The 20,994-nt window shown below is 35.1% G+C and overlaps 1 protein-coding gene, 1 non-coding gene and 2 pseudogenes across 3 annotated transcripts; 3 read left to right on the top strand and 1 right to left on the bottom strand.

Annotated features, from left to right (window-relative positions):
- Positions 1–74: 74 nt before the first annotated feature.
- Positions 75–2,502, bottom strand: LOC109017189 (annotated as a pseudogene).
- Positions 2,503–6,577: 4,075 nt separating this feature from the next.
- Positions 6,578–9,693, top strand: LOC108987007 (annotated as a pseudogene).
- A 2,028-nt stretch (positions 9,694–11,721) lies between these two features.
- LOC108986982 (WD repeat-containing protein 13-like) lies at positions 11,722–17,523 on the top strand. Of its 2 annotated transcripts, none has more exons than XM_035684421.1 (12): positions 11,722–12,118; positions 12,519–12,628; positions 12,901–12,970; positions 13,625–13,772; positions 13,930–14,010; positions 14,638–14,777; positions 15,175–15,222; positions 15,588–15,698; positions 15,789–15,970; positions 16,318–16,439; positions 17,013–17,089; positions 17,178–17,523. In XM_035684421.1, the coding sequence occupies exons 1-12, from the start codon at positions 11,948–11,950 to the stop codon at positions 17,286–17,288; spliced, it is 1,371 nt and encodes a 456-aa protein (XP_035540314.1). In that variant the 5' UTR covers positions 11,722–11,947; the 3' UTR covers positions 17,289–17,523. The 2 variants fall into 2 exon arrangements, with proteins under 2 accessions (XP_035540314.1, XP_018815346.2); XM_018959801.2 differs by having other exon boundaries at positions 11,724–12,118; positions 13,873–14,010.
- A 3,008-nt stretch (positions 17,524–20,531) lies between these two features.
- TRNAE-CUC lies at positions 20,532–20,604 on the top strand. Its single transcript has one exon. It is a non-coding gene; the product is annotated as a tRNA-Glu (tRNA).
- Positions 20,605–20,994: the final 390 nt, after the last annotated feature.

The raw sequence follows: 20,994 nt of genomic DNA, 5'->3' as shown, positions 1-20,994 counted from the left end.
AACTCCTGGGGAATCAGATAGGAAGGCCTAGACAGTATGGAGCTGTAGGCGCTTCTGAATATAGGACTGCGAACTTCATGATAGAGAGTCTGAAGAACTTGCACTAAAACATATAATAATTGACTTAATACACCCGATGACATACTTCAGTATGATGTAACTGAAGTTTTTTTTTTGGAGAATTTCGAGTAAATTGTCGAGGACATCAAGTTAACATATGAGTGCCATATCCCTTTTATATACAGACATATAGGGCGATGAACATTACTAGAATTCACGCCCTACTGTGAAGAAGTGTGCAGTGCAGCAACTGTCGAGACCATGGAGTCCACTCCGCAGATATTGCGACCCCTGCAGATTTTATAGAACCCATTCTCTCCCCAGTTTTCACCCCATGAGTTCTTGATGATCCAGTATGGCTTCTCTTTCATTCGGATAGGAGCATACCCAGCTGCCCCATACCCCACCAGTAATACACCATGATCCTGCCTCTTTGAGCATATGTACGGACACGAAACTCCCCCTACATATGTCTGCATGAACACCGCATTGATAGCCACTGCATTCAAGCAAACCAGGAATTCAATAATTAGAGCCCATTCTCATATGATATAACTTGTATGAATTCTGGTAATAAAATGTTCGATGCCCATCTAAACACCAAAAAAATATGATGACAGAAGTCAATCACCTGCAAGAGGGCCATTTTTCACAAGATTAGCAGCGATTTGATCTTCATCGAGGGAAACGACACTGAAGTTGGACACTGATGCTGCAATCTTGCTCTTGTCAAATTTGCAGGTCCCACGATCCGTACCTTTGTAAGGATAGTCCTCTCTCGCATAAGTCCACCAGCTTTAAGTGTGTACTCAAAGGCACTATTCATCAACCCACCATTGCACCCAGAATCGCATGAACGTGGTTCCTCTGGATCACACTGCAGAATCACACAGCTTAAATTAGAAAATGAGTATAAAATAGTTTTATCCATAGTTGCAGAAGAGTCGGTGCATAATATTCAAAGCGTAAGTTTGAAAATAAGATACACGGGGGAGTGGAATGTTGATGAAATTTCTGTGCCAAATTCAATCGAAAATATGCATACGCAAGGATAAACATCCAAGAGGGATTGTGTAGGATGATAAAATATCAAGTTCTTTTTTAAGTGGCCTTACATATTTACAAGCAACACTTGTTACGAGAATGTAGTATCACGTTTACCTGACAAAATAGCGACATCAACAATAGCATGCCAAATTCAGAAAAAACATTTCGCCATTCATGCATGCATTCAGCAACATGAATCGTGAAATTTTCCAAACTAACTAATTTTGAATGCGATCAAGTTTTCTAAATTATCACCATTAACAGAACACGAACATTTTCCACTCAGTCACTCGTGAACACATCATTGTACTTCAGCATCACTCCTGAACACATCAGTTCAGCGTCAATAATCCAATAAATCCAGTTGACATAACACTAGATTATGCCAATGACCCACTTCTCATGCTAATTTTTTTTTCTAATGGAGAGAGAGAGAGAGAGAGAGAGAGAGAGCCAAACCTCATGATCGCAATCCACAAGCTGTTGCTCGCTGAGACTAACAAGCTTCCCTGTGGCAAGGAAGTTAGCACCTTCCAAGGCCCCAGTCGAGCTGAAACTCCAGCATGATCCGCACGAACCCTGTTCCCTCACAACCATCCAAATTAACAAATCAATAAAATTACCATCAATTCATTTACAACCAAATTCAACGCTAAGAATACCAACTTCCCACGTATAAACTTCAAAGAATATAAAATCAGGTATCTGATTATTGCTAACTTAGAAATTTAAAAGATAGCATTTTAAAGAATACATATATAATTAAAATATAAAACTCGTTTCATCAAAACTAATCTTGAATAATCTGATAACTAGAAAGAATTTTAAAAATATTAACAAAAGATTATACCTGGTTTTTTACGGTGGTAACAGCTCCATGATCTCTCCAGTCAAAATCGGTGGGAAGCTCATCGGTCGGCAAAATGGGGGCCTTGTTGGCATCGGAGGGCAGCCTGAGGCGACTCCTGAGACCCAAGAAATCCCTTCGAAACTCGTACGGGGTCAAATCGGAGAACTGAGTCACGCCGTGAGTGGCCGACGGGTCCAGACTCTGGTGGCGATGAGCTCGGCGCAGGTTAGCCTTGAACACGTTGAACCTATGGTCATGCTCCTGCTTCGACTTGTACGACTTACCGAACCTCTGCTTGAACTGTTCGAAGTGGTGCTCTGCGCCCAGCCGCTGGTCGTTCAGGTTCTCGGCGCCATCAACAACCTGCCGTATTAAGGGTTCGGGATCATCGGATTCTTCAGAGAGAACATTATCCAACACCACATCCGAAGTCATCGCGACTTGAACAGGATCCTCCACCACATGCGACGACGTCGCCGTCGCGAAGACGACGAATAAGAAAATGAGAGAGAAACGACGATCCATTGGTTCAGAGAAAGAGAGTCTGTATTAGGTTATTGGGAGTTTGGTCGGTACTCTTTTATAATCTAATGGGTCCTCGGAAGGTGGGGTCTCATGTTGTGTCTTCCAAAAAAACCGAATCCATCTGGACCGCTGAAAATGGGGACCCACATTAGGTAACGGATAAGATCTCCTAAGTTATTATGCGAGATAAGTCGTAGACGATACACACGAGGTGGCGTTTGACGAGGGATGTGGTTTGCTTACGCAGGAGGCAAAAAGGTGGAGCCCACAAAAAGATGACACGTGGCGTATAAGGAGTGTTGGTGTTGTTAGGTTCCTCCTAGTCGTAGCTGGGAAATAAACACATGGCCGCTTCTGTGACGATTTTGCGGAGCGGAAACATCATAGGCTTCGTTTGGTTTTAAAAATCCTCTCAACTCATCTCAATTCATCATTACAATTTTTTTAAATCTCAATATAAAATATAATAAATAATTCAATTTTTTTAAATCTCAAAATAATAATAATATTAAAAAATAATATTATAACAATATTTTATCATCTCAACTTAACTCAACTCACTTCAACATCCTAACACAACCATGTTGGGTTTGGATTTAAGGAACCAAGTTGTTTGGAAGGATTTGTCTGTTCTGTTTTTCCATCCATTTATTCCTTCTCCTGTTTTTGTGCTTCTTTTTTTTGTCTTAATTTATGAAAGCTTTTAATACATAATTGAATCCATAATCATGTGTGAGTTTACGATTCGTGTTAAATTGATCCTGTAATCACTAGATTAGACCCATAGATTTTAACGTATAAATTTTAAAATGCTGGGATTGATACATCGTTCAATGCAACAACATTGAGCTTCACGCTTCTCTACAAAAAGTTATAAATCCAATAATGGAAAAGTGTTAGAACAAGAAAGGTAAATTATATAAGTACAATACTTTTTATAATTTTTTATATGACTATGTTTTATAATGGAGAAATGTGTATACTCGAGGCAGAAATTGCATAGTATACATATTTTCCATTAATAAGTTCGGTTAAGTTTGGAAATTGATAGCTCAAAAATAAAAAGATGACTAAACTTGGTATATTTGTTTAAGATCATTTTTTCATCAACTTATGCCCTTTCAATTAATGAACAATTATATTGAATAATCCTACACCACACACCTGCTTTTACTTTAATTTTTAATATATATGTGATGTATGACTATTGAGTATGAGAACTTTTAATTAATAAAGTTGAAACTCAATCCAATATAAATAGAATAATGTTAGGTACAAGTCTCAAATATATAAGTTCCGTACAGGCCTTTTGTAAAAATGTGGATTCCACTCAAAAATTAATTTTTCTTTTTTATACTTTTTCATAGTGTGGTTCATTTCTTTTACAAATAACTTACGCGAAACTTGTTTATTAAGATTTGTACTAATAATTTCTCATATATATAAGGCCTGTTTGGATAGTGAGATGAGATTAGATGAGTTAGTTGGTTTGTGAATAGTAATGAGATTATTAGTTAAAATTAAATGAGATGAGATTATCTATACAAACGAGTCCTAGTGCCTCAACTTGATAGAACTGGGCCTAAGTTGAATCAGATTGGTTTGGGTCCTGAACTGAGGTCTTCTAGAAGCCGTTAACTGGCGATGGGCCTTCCTTGACACCCAAAACAATCTGATATTGTGATTAGTATTTGCATGAGAAATGTATATATATTTCTTTCGTGTAAAGTAAAATGGGGAAAGATTGACGACAGCTTACACGCAATACGAAGAGAGAGACTCCCTACTTGCAAGAACTAGAAGTGTGAATTGTGAAAAGAGGGAAAGTAGTGAGGATGGCCCAAAGAAAGAAAGCGTTGACTAGAGACTATGAATGTTGCGTGGGTGTTGAAGAAATCGCATTCCTTCCCACGCCCCTCAACGAATGGACGGACTATCCTGATTGCCCCCATTCACAAGCCAACCAACAGTCTGACCTTCCTGCTCGTGATTTACTTCGGATATCAGTATCCCCAAGAAAGTAAATCCTCTTGATCACTCTCAATTAATTAGTTAAAATTAAAGTACATCTTCTTATGAATATAAAATAAATTTAATTTTTAACTATTTCATTCACATAAATTCTCATATTGAAATAATTATTTTTTCATTATATAACAATAAAATAATATAAAATAAATTTAACTTTAGATATTCACATCAAATTTTCACATTAAATTATTCATTTATTCATTATATAACAATGATTAATTAATAATTAAAAAAATATTTAATTTTTTTAATTATTAATTTATTTTATTTTATCATATTTTATTCATTTCTATCATTCCCATCTAACTATATTTTTTTTATCAAATTTGGGCAAAGAATCCATAAATCCGTGCAATTGAAGAGAGCATCCATTCAACAAAATTTCGAAAAACTAGACATGTTGATTTTTTGGAGAGAGAAATAATTTATAAAATAAGAATTTGGCATATGAATAGGAATATTCAAATTTGGAAATTATTTTGAATGTAACTGTACCTAAATTTTAATTATTTAGAATTTGACTAATCTATTGTGATCCTTTTTTGTTATTTAATGGCTAAATATTCAATAGATTTAGTTTTTAACTAAACTATTGAGGATGCTCATGTCAAAGAAGGCAGGAAATAATGATAGCAAACATAGTCATGCCAACATTTGAAAATTGTCTAGAGTGCCGCCTGAGTAGCACCGTTCAAACTTATCGCTAATTGTTTTTGTAATTTTTTTTTCATTTTACTATTAATATTTTTTAAATATTTTTAAAAAATATAAAATAAAAAATATATATCAATACATTTAAAATTAATTTTTTAATTATTAAATAAAAAATTATTAAATGATACATTTAAGCGGTACAATCGAAGAAACAAAATAACTTTTCTCATTTGTCTAAACTATGTTGAATTTAAGACCAAAAATTATGGAATAATAGGGTACTGTTGACCTTGACTGATACATTGGTTTTCTGTTTGTTAGTACAAATGTCTTTGTTCTGTGGTGTAGCATGACAGAACCACAGCCTGCATATTTCAGCCCATCGTGAGGCCAGTTTTGGCCATGCCACCTCTGATATCAAGAACCGAGCCCATGCTTACTACAGTTATTTAATTGGAACCGTGGATATACAGTGGCAAATTCTATGAATATTTTCAACAGATGCTGAAATCCAGTCGATGATTATATAAAGAGAAATGATATTTTTAGTTGTGAGTGTGCAAGTATCGTATAGTCATTTTGAAAAAAATGAATAAATATAAGATCCACATGAAAAGAAATTAATTTTTTAATAATAGATCCCACTATTTTTTAAAGCGATTACATGACGTTTACGTATTCCACGACTGTATATAACATTAATCTCACACAAATGCCCAATCATCAAAAAATTATTTATTTTCGTTGTAAATAATTATTCTCATTTTAAATAATTCATTACAAATTTTTTTTTTTTTTAATAGTGAATATAGTAACCATTTTCTCATAAATCACATACTGATCTCTAAATGGTCGAATCAGGATAAAACTTCGCTCTGTAGTGGAAAACTTCAACCTTTATCCGCTATCAGGCAGGCCGCTCCAAATTCCAATTCTATAGCATCTTCGCTATTTTTTGGTAAACTAATTTCTACGTCATCAAGCCTTTCTCTTCGGTCATTTCAACGTTGTCAAGCATTCACACCCGGTTTGGTTGACTATAAGGCTCCTTGGCCGAAATTCGAGAAAAAAAATTCGAACTTTTCCACCAAAGCATCCCACGTTCGGCTGCCCATAATAAAGAACGAACTTGTGTTTTTAACTTTTTATCAAAACTAAAAGGGTAGTCATATATTTATTTCTACTGTAGCTCTTCAAATAAACAATACACATTATCTTTCTTATTTTAAAATAATAAAAAATAAAATTGAAGAAATGCAACTTGGTCAACAGTATTGGACGTTACGGTGACGCCCACAACTTCCCACGAGTCGTCGAGTCCAAAGTCAACTTTAATACATTCATCATTTGCCCCCGGGGACACCCCCACCATTCGTCGAGTTTACGCATTCAAACTCAGTCACATGCAAATATATTCGTATGGAGCTCTGAATATTCCGAGCATTTTCCTGTCAAGTCAAATACTGATTGAACGGTTTTATAAATGAGGCTGAAGACTCGACTCCCGAGCTGAAAGGGGTGCACTTAAGGTTCGGGGGTATTGTGTGCAGGAGAAGATCAAAATGGGTCTGCTGGGTTCTTCTTCTTCTTTGGTAGCAATTATTTTGGTTTTGAATATGGTGGTGGTGTGTAATGGAGGGAAGACGAGCACTTTTGTGAGAAAAGTTGAGAAGACTCAGGATATGCCTCTGGATAGCGATGTCTTTCGAATCCCTCCCGGCTATAATGCGCCTCAACAGGTACTTAACTCCCCCCCCCCCCCCTTTTTTTTTTCCTGTTTTTTCCTTACAAATCGAACCAGTGTTTATAGATTTTTCTTGTTAATTTTTTTAGTATCTTGAGATGGTATTCGGGATTAATGTGTTGATAGGAATCATAGGATTAGTGTGTAAATGGTTTAATTTTTGAGATTTTTAGTTTTCATATTAACTTCGTTGATCGATACGTGGGTGTTCTGAATTAAGGTCCACATAACACAAGGAGACCATGTGGGGAAGGCAGTGCTAGTGTCATGGGTGACTGTGAATGAACCGGGTTCGAATACCGTGATTTATTGGAGTGAAAATGGCAAGGAATACAAGGCTGAAGGCAAAGTTACTACCTATAAGTTCTACAATTACACCTCTGGTTTCATTCATCACACGACCATCAGAAACTTGAAGGTAACTGAAATTTTTCATACAGTTCGTTCATTAGATTACTCACATAATTCCCCTGTTTTTGCCCTGTTCCTGTTCTGCCTCTATATAAGAATACACAGGAATTCAAGATGAAACTTGAGAGTGATAATCCGTATGTATGTATGTATGTGTACACTGTTTTCTATATATTTTGCTTAATTATTATCTGGGCAGTTCAACACCAAATACTACTACGTGGTTGGGATTGGGCACACTCCACGGCAGTTCTGGTTTATTACTCCCCCTGAAGTTGGCCCTGATGTGCCTTATACATTTGGTCTCATAGGTATGTATTCTGTATGTTCAACCGATAATTATCATTTGTTTTTATTTGCCTATTTTTCTCATTTTCGGCTGGTTATTGACCCTTACATCTCTTGCATGGGTCTTAGGGATACAGATGTTCTTATATTAGGACTACATATGTGTTCATTCTTATATTTGTGTTGAGATATTTATAACATATTTTTTTACTTTGTTCAAACTAATGGGTATGGTTTGCAGGGGATCTTGGTCAGAGTTTTGATTCAAACAAGACTCTTACTCATTATGAGTTAAACCCGCAGAAAGGGAAAACGGTGTTGTTTGTTGGGGATCTTTCTTACGCAGACCGGTATCCAAATAACGACAATGCTAGATGGGATACATGGGGAAGGTTCGTTGAGAGAAGTGTTGCTTATCAACCATGGATATGGACTGCAGGGAATCACGAGTTAGATTTTAAACCGGAAATCGTAAGAATCTCATGGAACATTTCTTTTTATGGTAGAAAGTAATGTCTATAGTAATGTTTGTGAATGTTTGACTGCTTTCTGTCTTGTGGTTTTTAATTTTATTAATGTTTTTTTCCCTTTTTTTTTTCCTTCTCCTTTTAGGTAAAATTGAACATAGTTTTCCATTATTGTATTTGTAAATGTGTATTTGTGTTGCAGGGGGAAACCGAACCTTTTAAGCCTTACACTAATCGTTACCATGTGCCTTACAAAGCTTCAAACAGTACTGCTCCCTTTTGGTATTCAATCAAGAGAGCTTCAGCTTACATCATAGTCTTGGCTTCATACTCAGCATATGGTAAGAGCATTATTTGTCTTTGCATGTGATATCGGTATGAATGATGGTCATGACGAAATGGCACAATGCTTTTAACATGGGATGGAATAACCAACCCCCTCAATTGTATTATCCTAGCAAATGAAAAAAATCACTTATTGCTAACATTTCTTTTTCAGGTAAATACACCCCTCAATACCAATGGCTTGAACAGGAATTGCCAAAAGTTAACAGGACTGAGACACCTTGGTTGATTGTTCTTATGCATTCCCCCTGGTATAATAGCTAAAACTATCATTATATGGAGGGGGAAACCATGAGAGTAATGTATGAGGGATGGTTTGTGAAGTACAAAGTTGATGTGGTATTTGCAGGTCATGTTCATGCTTATGAACGATCCGTAAGTTGTCCTTTTACCTTCCATTATTTAGTCATTGAAGTATGAGTTTTGAGTGTTTAGTTATGGTAGTTTGTTTTGAATTTGCACAAGTTTGAAATCTGCCTATGACAGATTTAAAATACAGCTAAACCCTGATTCTCAAAGTTCAACAAATTTGGTTGCAATTCTAGAAATTGTTTTGGGGTAGAAATAAAATATGCATGAATGATTCGATCTGCACATCATTTTTTCTCAAGGACTCACCACAAACAGAGACATGTGTCTGCACATGTACATATGTAGATTTCCATTTTCTTATGATCTGATATATATCACAGGAGCGTGTATCCAACGTTGCATACAATGTTGTAAATGGTATTTGCACTCCTGTAAAGGATCAATCAGCTCCTGTATACATAACCATTGGCGATGGAGGGAATCTTGAAGGCTTAGCAACCAAGTAAGACCAAAAATTATGGAATACTACTAGAGTGTTGATCTTGACTGATACATTAGTTTACTGCTTGTTAATATAAATGTCTCTGTTCACTGGTGCAGCATGACAGAACCACAGCCTGCATATTCAGCTTACCGTGAGGCAAGTTTTGGTCATGCCACCTTTGATATCAAGAACCGAACCCATGCTTACTACAGTTGGCACCGTAATCAAGATGGATATGCGGTGGAAGCAGATTCTATGTGGTTTTTCAACAGATACTGGAATTCAGTTGATGATTCCACAAATGCCCAATCATGATATAATAATAATTTGTATGCTCTTTGGGATAAATGATCTCTCATATTCGTAATGTTGCACGAGCTTATGTAGCTTGACAATTCTTACTACGCTTATGTATGAGATCTTTTCTGCCTAATTTACGCTTGAAATAAACACGCACTTAAAATTTTACTTGGGAGTTAAGGGCTTAGCATCGAAATTTATAGTTGTTGGAGATACGTAAGGAGTGATAATTTGTACTTTGTAGAAACAAAGTGTCATTAATTTTCGAGTCGAAGATGATAAATAAAAAATATCATTCGTTATTTCTGACAATATTCCAAATGCCATGTCTATTGTCCAGAAAAATGCACAACAATCTTGCATTGGCAATAACGCCGAACCCCGGCCAGGACTCGATCGAGTCTTCACGTAATTCTTCAGATAGAACATCGTAAGATTTAATTTGATTTCAAAACCAATGCATGCTGCATGCGCGTAGTTGATATATGCAATATCTCAATATATATAGGAACCTAATTAATTTTATTGCATGCAAACAAAATGCGCACCGCTAAGCCTTTCTTTGTACATTAATGGGTGTGCTTGTAACAACCTTAATTAATTTGTTTGTCATTAGATCATTGACATTTGCCCCATCTCGCATGAAGAATAATTTGGAGATCGAATCCTCATCCTCCCAATTATTTTTATAAATAAATGTTTAATTGATGTTTCATTTTGACAATAAATCTTAATATTATATTCCGATTATTTTTTCATAAGATAATTATAAATATATTTCAATTATAAATTAGGACGTAGCCTAGGAAATTAATTAAAAGGATTTTCATAGATCCTCATCCTACCGCTTTGAATTGTAATTAATTCTTACATAGATTAGATCTCAAATGTTCTCATCAAAGTTTGGCTACTAATTATACTTTAGATTGATCTTTCCATATATACATATATAATACGCATATACAATTTTCCCGACAGAACAACCTTAGAAGTTAATAGGTCTTTTTTTATGCATCGTAAATATCATTGACGAAAAAAATAAATTATTATATACTAGGTACCGTTAATTAACTTTTTTTAATAATCTTGCTTAAGACCAAAATTTTAAATACTGTGCCGTTGGTATGACTAGTATTTACTCTCGCAGACTAGTGGCACGAGGGAGATAAGTATTTCGTACCGGATAAAATATCAATAATTTTGATATATTTTGGTCAATACTAATTGGTTTTCAGTGTACCGGTCGAAATTTTATATTTTTATATTTTAATAATTTTCACTCTAATTTTTATATTTGAATACTATTTTCTTAAATTTTTTTAATCACATTTTTTTGAGAATTGAAAACCAAATCCCTACTCTTATTTTCATAATAAAGATGAGCGATTATTTTTTTTAATTGTTAGATTGAGAATTTAAAAATATTATTGAATTTTACAAATATGTGTTTTAACTTTTTAAAACTTACATTGATGTTATTTTGAAATATAATTTATACATATTAATTAATTTATCTATATATAGACTATTTAGAAACAATACCGATACTAAAATATTTTGTTACAATGTCTAAAACCGTCCTCACCGAATTGGTATTCAAAATTTTGTTTAGGATGTGTTTGGATGTTAAACTAAGTTAAGATGAAAGTTAAATAAAATATTATTATTATTTTAAAATTAAAAAAAAAATAAATTATTTATTCTATTTTATGTTAAAATTTAAAAAAATTATAATTATGAATTGAGATAAGATCCAAACTGGCCAAGTCAGCACCAACGGGCAAACATCCCGATTCCCAACCATCGGAATCCCCAATCCAGCGGCCACAGTTAAGCCATAATAAAAACGCTCTTGTACTATATGCGGATTTACTTTCGTACCCTTCTTGAAATTGATAAATTATTTATCTGTCCCCTCTGGTCTTTTTTGCCTTGGATGTAAAATTCACACACTCAAGATAGGAAATGGACCGTCGCGCGGTCAAATTGTAATTTGCGATGCCATGCTACGTACAATCGTTTCTATGGTTACATTCATCATGCCATTAGACATTAAAAAAAAAATTATAATCCATCTTCCTAAGTGAGATTAATAATGTGGGATAAAAATCATTTCCGAGCCCATAAATCGGTATTTCGTACGGACCCGAGACATATTAAACTGTTGCCGGTTGGCGGTTAAAAGGCATTAGAGATTGGCTGCCTACGATCTGGCGCTGTCCTTCAGATCCGAGCAGTCTTTAAATTGCGTACCGTTTTTTCTAGCAAAAGTCGTCGCAATTTTTCACTTCAACTCCGCGCGCGTTCTCCCTCTCTCTCAGGTCCTCACGAAGACATAAACTGATGACCCTCCGATTTCCAGAGAAAGAGAAAGAAAAATCCTTGTAGCGAACACTCACCGATGAAGGATCCGCAGGAAGCTTCATAGAATGGCGGAGCAGACGAGCGAGGAGGAGAAGAAGAAGAAGAATGAGCATGTAGATCCAGAGCTCTTCAGCTGCTTGCTTCAGCCTGTAACCGCCGATTCCGATCCCGTATACATCGGCATTCGTCGTCTCCTTCTTTACCGCAAGGCCGAGTCCGGGGTTTTTCGCCGCCGAGTACGCTCTTTCATCTTTGCCATTTTTGAGCTTATATGGCACGTATATGTATATGCGTGAGTTAGTATTTGGATATGTGTAATTAGGGTTTATTAATTGGAGCCATGTTTAAAATTTGGATATGTGTGAAAGTGTAGGGCGTAGTTTGGTCTATTTTTTCCCAAAGGAATTATTTGTGATTGGATCTGGTAAATAACTCCATGTCTAATGCGTTTGTCTAGTTGCATTCTTATTGATCGCAAAATCCAGGTTACGAGGACGTCGAAAATTTTCCTTTAAGTATAAATTTCGCTTCTTTTTGAGCAGTAGATTTAACTTTTGGATTCGTTCGTTGTCTTTTTCTTTTCTTTTCAAATTTTTGAAAGTTCACATAATGGCATTGGTATTTTGTTCCATGAAGGATTGGAGATACAATGGAAAAGGTTATGCGGCCTACCGTAATTACATCAGCAGGCCAAGGAATTGGGAAAGTTTGCAGTCACCAAGCCTCCAAGGCACTCCAGGAAACAGGTTACTAAAAATTCTTCTTGATCAGTTCAAGCATTGTGACTGGATCAATCAATATATACTGGATTATATTATGCCGTAAAACCTAGTTGTATTTTATTTTACCTTTTTGACCAACTTTTGTGGAAGCTTTACATATATTTATTTTGTAACATAATATTTTATTATAAACCCAAGACTTGTATGTCTAGGAGAATTTTTGGTTATAAGTGCTATTTTAAGTTTATGATTCATACAATTCTGACATCAGGATGATTTACTGGTTGATGCATCAGTGGCCGATGGGTTCTGCCTCCAAGTCCATATTCCCTTTTGTTTGAGGTGGACAGCTGGAGTTCTAGCAGGGTATGCTTGAATCTTTATGGACTCTTGTATTTTTTAATCTAAACTTATTTTTTCTCATTAATTATTTCCTTTTCCTTTGGTTGCACTATGCTGATGGTAAAAACCAGTAACTGTGTCGTAGAATTAAGTTGGTGTGATACATCATGGTATTTGAAGAATTGTGGACTGGCCACAATGGAATGCTTCCTCCACATGCTGAGTGTGCATCTTCACATATTTGAAACTAATAATTCCTGATTGGTCATCTTACTTTTCTACTGAACTGTAGGAGATGCAGCAATACTTTTTTACATGTAGGTTTCTCACACATTCCTTGAAACTTGTATATTTTCTTCACTAGAAGGTCACAGTGAGTGACCAGAGGAGCTCAGTTTTACTTAAGAAAATAATTCCATGCATCTCTGGTTCATGAGAGAATTCTGCACATCTTTTACCTTGTTGAAACGGACTGTCACTGTGTAGTTTATGAGACTTCGAGCGTGTGTCGCTGTCATTATCTATGAGACTTATATTGATTTGTAGACTGGTCTTTGTTAAGTTGAAGGAGCTTCTTTGAGCAGCACTTGAGACAATGCAAGGGCTGAACAATGTTGTTCTTACTAGTCTTATTTCATGTCATTCTAAAAGGTTTTATGCGAATTTTTCCCTTTACAGGACTTGCAAAGTGGCAATCCAGATTTAAGCCGCAGAACGAGTTTTAGTTCAAATGCAAGTGACAATTATCGCCCACGTAAACAAGGGGCTGAACTTGCATATTCTTTTGTGGGAATGCATTGCATCTTTGATCAGTGCAAAGCTTCAGGTAATTTCTTTTTCAAGTACCAATGGAGACATGTTGTATTGCTGCTTGTCATCATAAATTTGACTTGGGTTGAAGAATACCTTATTAGCTTAATGTGCAGTCACGGTTTTGAAGTTTGGGCACATGAGTTCTGATCTACTTGCATATGGGGCATCAGATGGAACCTTGACGGTATGCACTGTGTCAGGACCACCTTCAGTCATCAAGGAATTGAAAGGCCACTCCAAAGATGTCACAGGTTGGATTGACTGGTACTGTTTCTGTGGTCTTTTCTTAAATCTCATAGTGGCACAGCTGTGATAATGCTCATCTACAGGATGGTCAAATATACAATGTAGTTTGTGATAGACAAAGACTTGAGATCTGACATAATTCTAGGATATTGGTAAAATGAGCTGAAGATAGGAGTGCTAGGCTTGAGCATTTTCCTTTCATCACCAAGTAACACTCGGGGTACCAGGGTACTATATTGCAGGCCCCAAAACTTGCCATGGCAATCTTAAAATAATTGAAGTTGAAATTATGGTCTGTGGGCAGTTTTAAAATTTGTTGGACTAAAGGGCACTTTCATCACTAATAAGAATGGGATGGTGGGTGTGTCGGGGGTTCAAGTCTGTAATTATGTGCGAGTCATGACATGATATTAATTACATCTTGGTGACAGTAATATGAAGTGTGGGATTTTCAAATCTTTTGTGAACATCAAGAAAGCTAATAAATTGTGCTGTATCTTTTGGGCGCAAATAAAATCTGCTGCTGATGTAGTATTATTTATGGAGCTTTACGTACACTGTTCTAGAATTGGAACCATGCATTGCATTTATTGTTGGCACCGCTTGCTTCTAAAATACTAATATTTTCTCAGACTTTGATTTCTCCTCAAATAATCAGTACATTGCATCATCGTCAATGGATAAAACTGTGAGAGTATGGGAGATATCAAAAGGCCTGTGCATTCGAGTGATATATGGAGTTTCTTCACAATCATGTATTCGTTTTCACCCTGTAAGTATACACTAATTTCAATGTTTTTGGATGTTCAGAATCCTCCTCCTTAGATCTAAATGTTTAGCATGTTCTTAGTTGCATGAGCAAGCCTGGGTTATCTAAAGGAAGTGATTAAGTACCTGTGCTAAGATTTGAGTTATTTTGGTTCCATTTCTCTCAAATTTTGCATTAAGTTATTATGAACTTGGATTCCTTTCTTTTCTTTTCTTTTCTTTTTCTTTTTTTTGCTCTTTTTCTTATATCAGCTTTAGAGACTTTTTGTTATCTCATCTTGGTGTGGAGAAGCTTTGGTGCATGTTATAACAAAAAGGCATTGTGTCCTTTTTTTATATTTCTTCTTGTACTTTCTTTTTCATTAAAGGCCTGTTTTCTCTATCTCTTTCTTTTGATGCAGGTAAACAACAACTTCCTTTCAGTTGGCAATGCAAACAAAGAAATCACTGTAATTACTGGATACCATTTCTTTTGCCTCTTAAGAAAAAAAGGAAAAAAGTCACATCCTGCTCTAGTATGATAGCTTCTGGATTGAGATCTTGCCTCTTCTTTTCGCCCCCTTTTGCTAGGAGAAGTGTATTACATCAAAACATCGGAATATCTTGGATGTTAAGAAATACACATATTGACTAATTTAGAAATTAGGTTTGCTTGTGAGTTTATACTACCGAGTTACATATATCGGATTCTTAACAATATAACATAAGCTTGACGTAAAACTAATAAGTGTTTTTATGTCAATGTTCTCCTATATACCCTGTCATGCTTCATAGATCCAGTCTAATCGCAGCCACTTCTACACTGGTATACCAGGTAATTAATTTCAGCACCGGAAGAATTATTAATAAAACAGTCTTTGACAGTGAGGTTACCTCCATGGACCATGATCACACTGGTCAGCTCATCTTCTGTGGGGACGCACAGGTGTGATCTCCTGCATGCATCATATATCTTTATGATCTTCTGTACTCGCATGTTCTGCTTTTGACATTGTTACTGGAACAATACGTGCAGGGATGTATCTACTCTGTTAGTATGAACTCTCACACAGGAGCATTATCTCGTTCTCATCGCCACCGAACTACCAGCAGGCACAAATCCGCAGTCACAACTGTGCAGTACAGAAGTTTCTCCCTGCTTGCACGTGGCCCTGTGCTGCTATCATGTAATCAAGATGGAAGTTTATCTTTCTTCAGGTCTGATCAGCTGAATATGCCTTATACTTTCAAGGCCATGTTTGGTTGACAGGTGCGGCAATGAAGGAATGGGAATGGGATTCCTAATATCATATCAAGGGGTCGACATGGTATTCTGATTCCGCTGCCCCTGGATATAAAAGTTTGATACTATCTCTCTCAAAAATAAATGCACCCCAACAAAGGTATCAGAATACCAAGTCTAAGTGTACCCAAATGAAGCTTTTAGAATGAATTTGTTGGAATAAATGGAGAAATAGGTATCTCATTCCCGGATTTCATTTCCATCAACCAAATGGGCCTTATGTCTTTATCCTGAAATACTGAAAGTGATGTTGGCATTGTAGCGTCGCTTTGGAAATACAAGGTTACTTGACTCTTCGTTGCTCGCTTAAGTTAACTCCTCGAATACATAAAATTCAAGCTTCCTTCTGTCCTCTGCTTTCCCTTGAAAAGGGGGAGTACATAGGTTAGTATGTCACAATCAACATACCATATTCTCCACTACTGTTTTTGCTGTATGAGTTGGCCTTTAAAAAATGCACACTTACTCAATTTTCTCTAAAAATGTGTGACCACACTAAAGAAGAAACATGTTTAGATATCTCAAATACAATTTCACTTGCCACTCTTTTGTTTGGTGGTTTGTCCACAACGCACACTACCTGATAGCAACTACTCTGGGGTTATTGATAGACAGTATTACTGAATTTTGAGAATAGCTATATTTGATAAGAGCTTCTAATCTTATACTAGAGTCAAATGCGAAATAGTTCAGAAACACATTTAGAAATAAAAATCCATGTAAAATTGCTTCCTTTTTACTTGCAAACTTGTTTTAATTTGAACTTCTGGTTACATTTTTGTATAGGAAACTATAGGGAGATCCAGAAATGTCAAATGTGATTTTACTGAAGTAAATATGTTGATATCATAATATGAAACTCCAAACCAATGTGAAGATGATATGGAATCAAGAAAAAAAAAATACTTTTTTTCCCCAGATTCTTTGCTGATATTATGATTTTGTTGCAACATGCAGTTGCTGGAAGTGAGGATTCAAATGTATACTTCTATGATTTAACTCGGCCGAGGCATACGTGTGTAAACAAGCTACAGGTCCATTTTATATGTCAATTAGGTTATAATGGTTTAACTATAGTTATCAATCAGCTTTCAAGCTGACCCCAAGCTATTGTGACTGCAGGGTCATCGTTTTCCGGTTATGGGTGTTGCTTGGAACCATGGAGAGAACTTGTTGGCTTCATCTGATTTTTATGGCACAGTGATTGTATGGAAGAGATCAAAGACAAGTTAAAATAAACGGACACCCATTATTATACAAAGATAGGAGTTTCAAACACAAATACTCAATAGGGCTGAAGCTGAACCTTAGCTTTTTTTACATTCTTTTATGAAATTTTTTGACCATTTGTTGTTGATCACTTACCAAGCGTTATATTGTATTGTAATCTTAATTGTATAAGCCTTATCAGTCAACTGAGTCGACGATGTATTCTTCTATTTGCCCGTTGATTATATAATCTGATAGTAATTTTTTAAGATCAACATACTTCAGCAAATACCATATACACCATATCATTTAGAGCACTCGCATTGGCCTCGCTAAAATGAAAGAATTTCCAAAATTTGATGAATCAGGGGTTGAAAAGGTTGGCATTGAATTCAGCGAACACGAAAACTGAAACTTTGAGCTACAGAAAATTTATTTTCATCTTCATATTTGAAGACTCACTGTTCATAATCTATCCGATTATTTTATTACAAAATTACTTCTTTCCCTTTTCGCCTGCAATTTCGTTTCTTTCTTCCTCTTCCTTTCTTTCATTTCTCCCTCTCCCGCGTCCCTTTCTCCCATTTTTACGCCTGTGAATTTGAAAAAAAAATTTCTCTCCCTTTCAAATTTTCCTCTCCATTTTCTCTCTTCCCTCTCTCTTTCTCTCTTCCCTCTGGAGACCAACGCTACCCTCTTTCTCTATTTTTTCCTCTGTAGAAATTTAAGCTCCAAACCGTAAATTTAGAAATTTAAGCTCCAAACCGTAAATTTTGGTTCTTCACCGGGTCTTGGCTTTGAGGTAACGACATCTTTGAGGTAAATCTTTGGGATTTGTTTGGTTCCTTAATCTCTTTCTATGGTGTTTCGTTATTCTAGTATTCAAAGATAAAATTTTCAGAGTTTTTTTTATGTAGTTTTGTGTTTTTATGTAACATTTGTGTAGAAAATGAAATGAAAACAACCTAGAATGGAGTGTGGTACAGAAAATGAAAAAGGAAAAAAAAAAAAACTCACCCTCAGAGCAACAAGTGGTATTGGTCTTGGCTTGCTTTTTCTGTAACAGTTTTTTTAGGGTTTTTTCCTTTTATTACTTTGTTGATTTAGGTCTGTTATAATGAAAATATTTGAATGGAAGAAATATCTATGATAGATTTGCTTTTTTTTATTATTACTATTTTGTTAAACATGGGTATAAAATATATTCGGTTAAACATGGGTATAAACATAGTTTTTTTTTTGTTATTTAGCTATCTTAAACTCTTTTATGCCATTATGCTCTATTGACGACTGAGTGGAGCACATTCGTGAACCACAAGAAGCTGGTTGCAGGGGACTCGATTGTGTTCTTGAGAGATGAAAATACATTTTCACATGTTTCTCTCTGCCTAACAGAAACCATATACTTAATTTTATTGGCATTAGCTACTTATGAGTTGGTGTACACACAACGGTCACTATAATACCATGTATTTTTATAATAATCTGTTTATTATGCCAATAAACAAGCTTGCAAGTAAAAGTTTTCTAGCTTTATATCCTGCATTTTCTCTAATCTTCCATAGGAAAGTTTAGCAAATTAAAGTTTATTATGCCAATAAAAAAGCTTGCAAGTAAAAGTTTTCTAGCTTTATATCCTGCATTTTCTCTATTGAAGTGTATTGCTATTGAAATGTATTGCAATTTTCATTTGATGGTTTATGAACTGGTTTGTTGGTGGAAATGTTGGGTGATAGATACTGAATGTTGGTGGATTGTGTAGCAGTGGGTACGTACAATTGTGTGATACTGAATGTTAGTGGCAACATAGAGTGGGTATGTACAATTGTGTCTATCCATAATGTGAGTAATCATGTCTTCTACTTGCTGGGGATATCTTGGCTGTGTTTGGAAGTTGAAATTTTTTATCCAAGAATACCGTCAAGTCTAGTTTTACATCTTGTACCTAAAGAAAAATCTGTTACTTTGTAAGTAAAATCTGTTTGGTAAGATGTAGGAAAGTAATTTTTTTAGTACTAGTTTCACACCATCCATGATTTCATGATATGCACATCACTGTTTTGCATAAGGAACTTTAGCATGAGAGTAAAATTAAATACATATTTTTAAGTCCAAAATACTCCTGTATTCCCTTATAAATAAATCTAATCTCCTAACTCCTTTTATGATGATATGAAATAGTCAGTCACCTTTTATCTCATGTTTTTGCAGGATTAGGATGCAACAGAGAAGAGCAATCCATTAAGTCCATATCAAAAGCATCTAAAGTCAGTCAGGCCACCATTAATCCCAACTGAAGATGAATCTGAGAAGAAGAAGAAAGCTTATTTGGATCTATTGGAAAGCTTCTTATCAACACAGGGGTGTCAGTAGTGGAGATTCTGTTGACATGGCTATTGATGCTAAACATGTAAGCAATTCATAGTTCTAATCACATTCCATCTGAATATCAATTATTTCTTCTGAAAAAAAAAATGGAGTGCCTGTTGGGAGCTTCGCAAATGTAAAAATCTCAGACACGCAAAACTATTGTAAGGCCACTATTTGAAATTTGATCAGCACTACCGTCTGGCCCTCCTTTTGTTATTCAAGGATGAGTTTTTAGCTAATGCTTGAATTTGCTTCTTCTAAGGAAAATTTTCGTATATTTCCTTGATTTCTTCCTTGACATCAGATTTGTGTGTTGGCAGCACCTTGAGTTTGTTAGATTTAGGGAGATATGCAGCATCAGACTACTAGTTTGGGTTTGAAAATTAGTTTGCAAAATGAGTTTGTTGAGTAATTAGGTTGAGGAAAAAAATTAATTGGAAAATAATAATTTAAATATCAAATTAAATTATTAATATCTATATGGTTAGTGTAATTATAAAATATGAAAAAAATAATATTATATTATTATTTTGATGAATCTAATGACTAATCTAATGTGAAATTATAAATAGAGAGATTTTAAATTTATAGAAAATATGTACTTTTTATTAAATTTTAAAGATAAATTTGATGAAGCCAATGCCAATGACGTGCTTATCAAAACTGAAAATTTCACGTGCAATTCGTTATATTGTCGGTTATCATCCTTCATGCTACTGCGCAAAAGAAATCATATACAGTGATTTTACTGTTTATATATCTATTAATGTACACGGGATTCTGAATCATTTCTATTATAAAAAACTCATGGGCCTCAAACGGTGGATTTAATTTGCTTGGTGGGAACACTGAATTAATTTTGTTTATTTTTTAATTATCCCACATATGGACCAGCAATCCGTTGTAGTCTAGTTGGTTAGGATACTCAGCTCTCACCCGAGAGACCCGGGTTCAAGTCCCGGCAACGGAAGTTCTATATTTTTTGTTCTTCAAAATTTCAAATTCTATATCATAGACCACTTGCTAAGCGGAAGTGGCGGCTTGGCTTCTTTCACTTTTACAAAATTTCTCATCTTATTTTATTTTATCTAATTATTATAATTTTTACATAAAATAAAATAAAAAATTTAACTTTTTCAAATCTCAAAATAAAAATAATATTAAAAAGATATATCATAACAATATTTTATTTAATTTTTAACTTTTATTTCAATTCATCTATAAAAAAAAAAAAAAAAAAAAAAAATTTGTTCTTCAAATTCTATATCATAGACCACTTGCTAAGCGGAAGTGGCGGCTTGGCTTCTTTCACTTTTATAAAATTTCTCATCTCATTTTATTTTATCTAATTATTATAATT

Source organism: Juglans regia, chromosome 13, assembly GCF_001411555.2.
Source record: "Juglans regia cultivar Chandler chromosome 13, Walnut 2.0, whole genome shotgun sequence".
Taxonomy (NCBI): Eukaryota; Viridiplantae; Streptophyta; class Magnoliopsida; order Fagales; family Juglandaceae; genus Juglans; species Juglans regia.
Note: the sequence above shows the minus strand (reverse complement) of the source record. Positions and strands in the feature narration are given on the sequence as shown.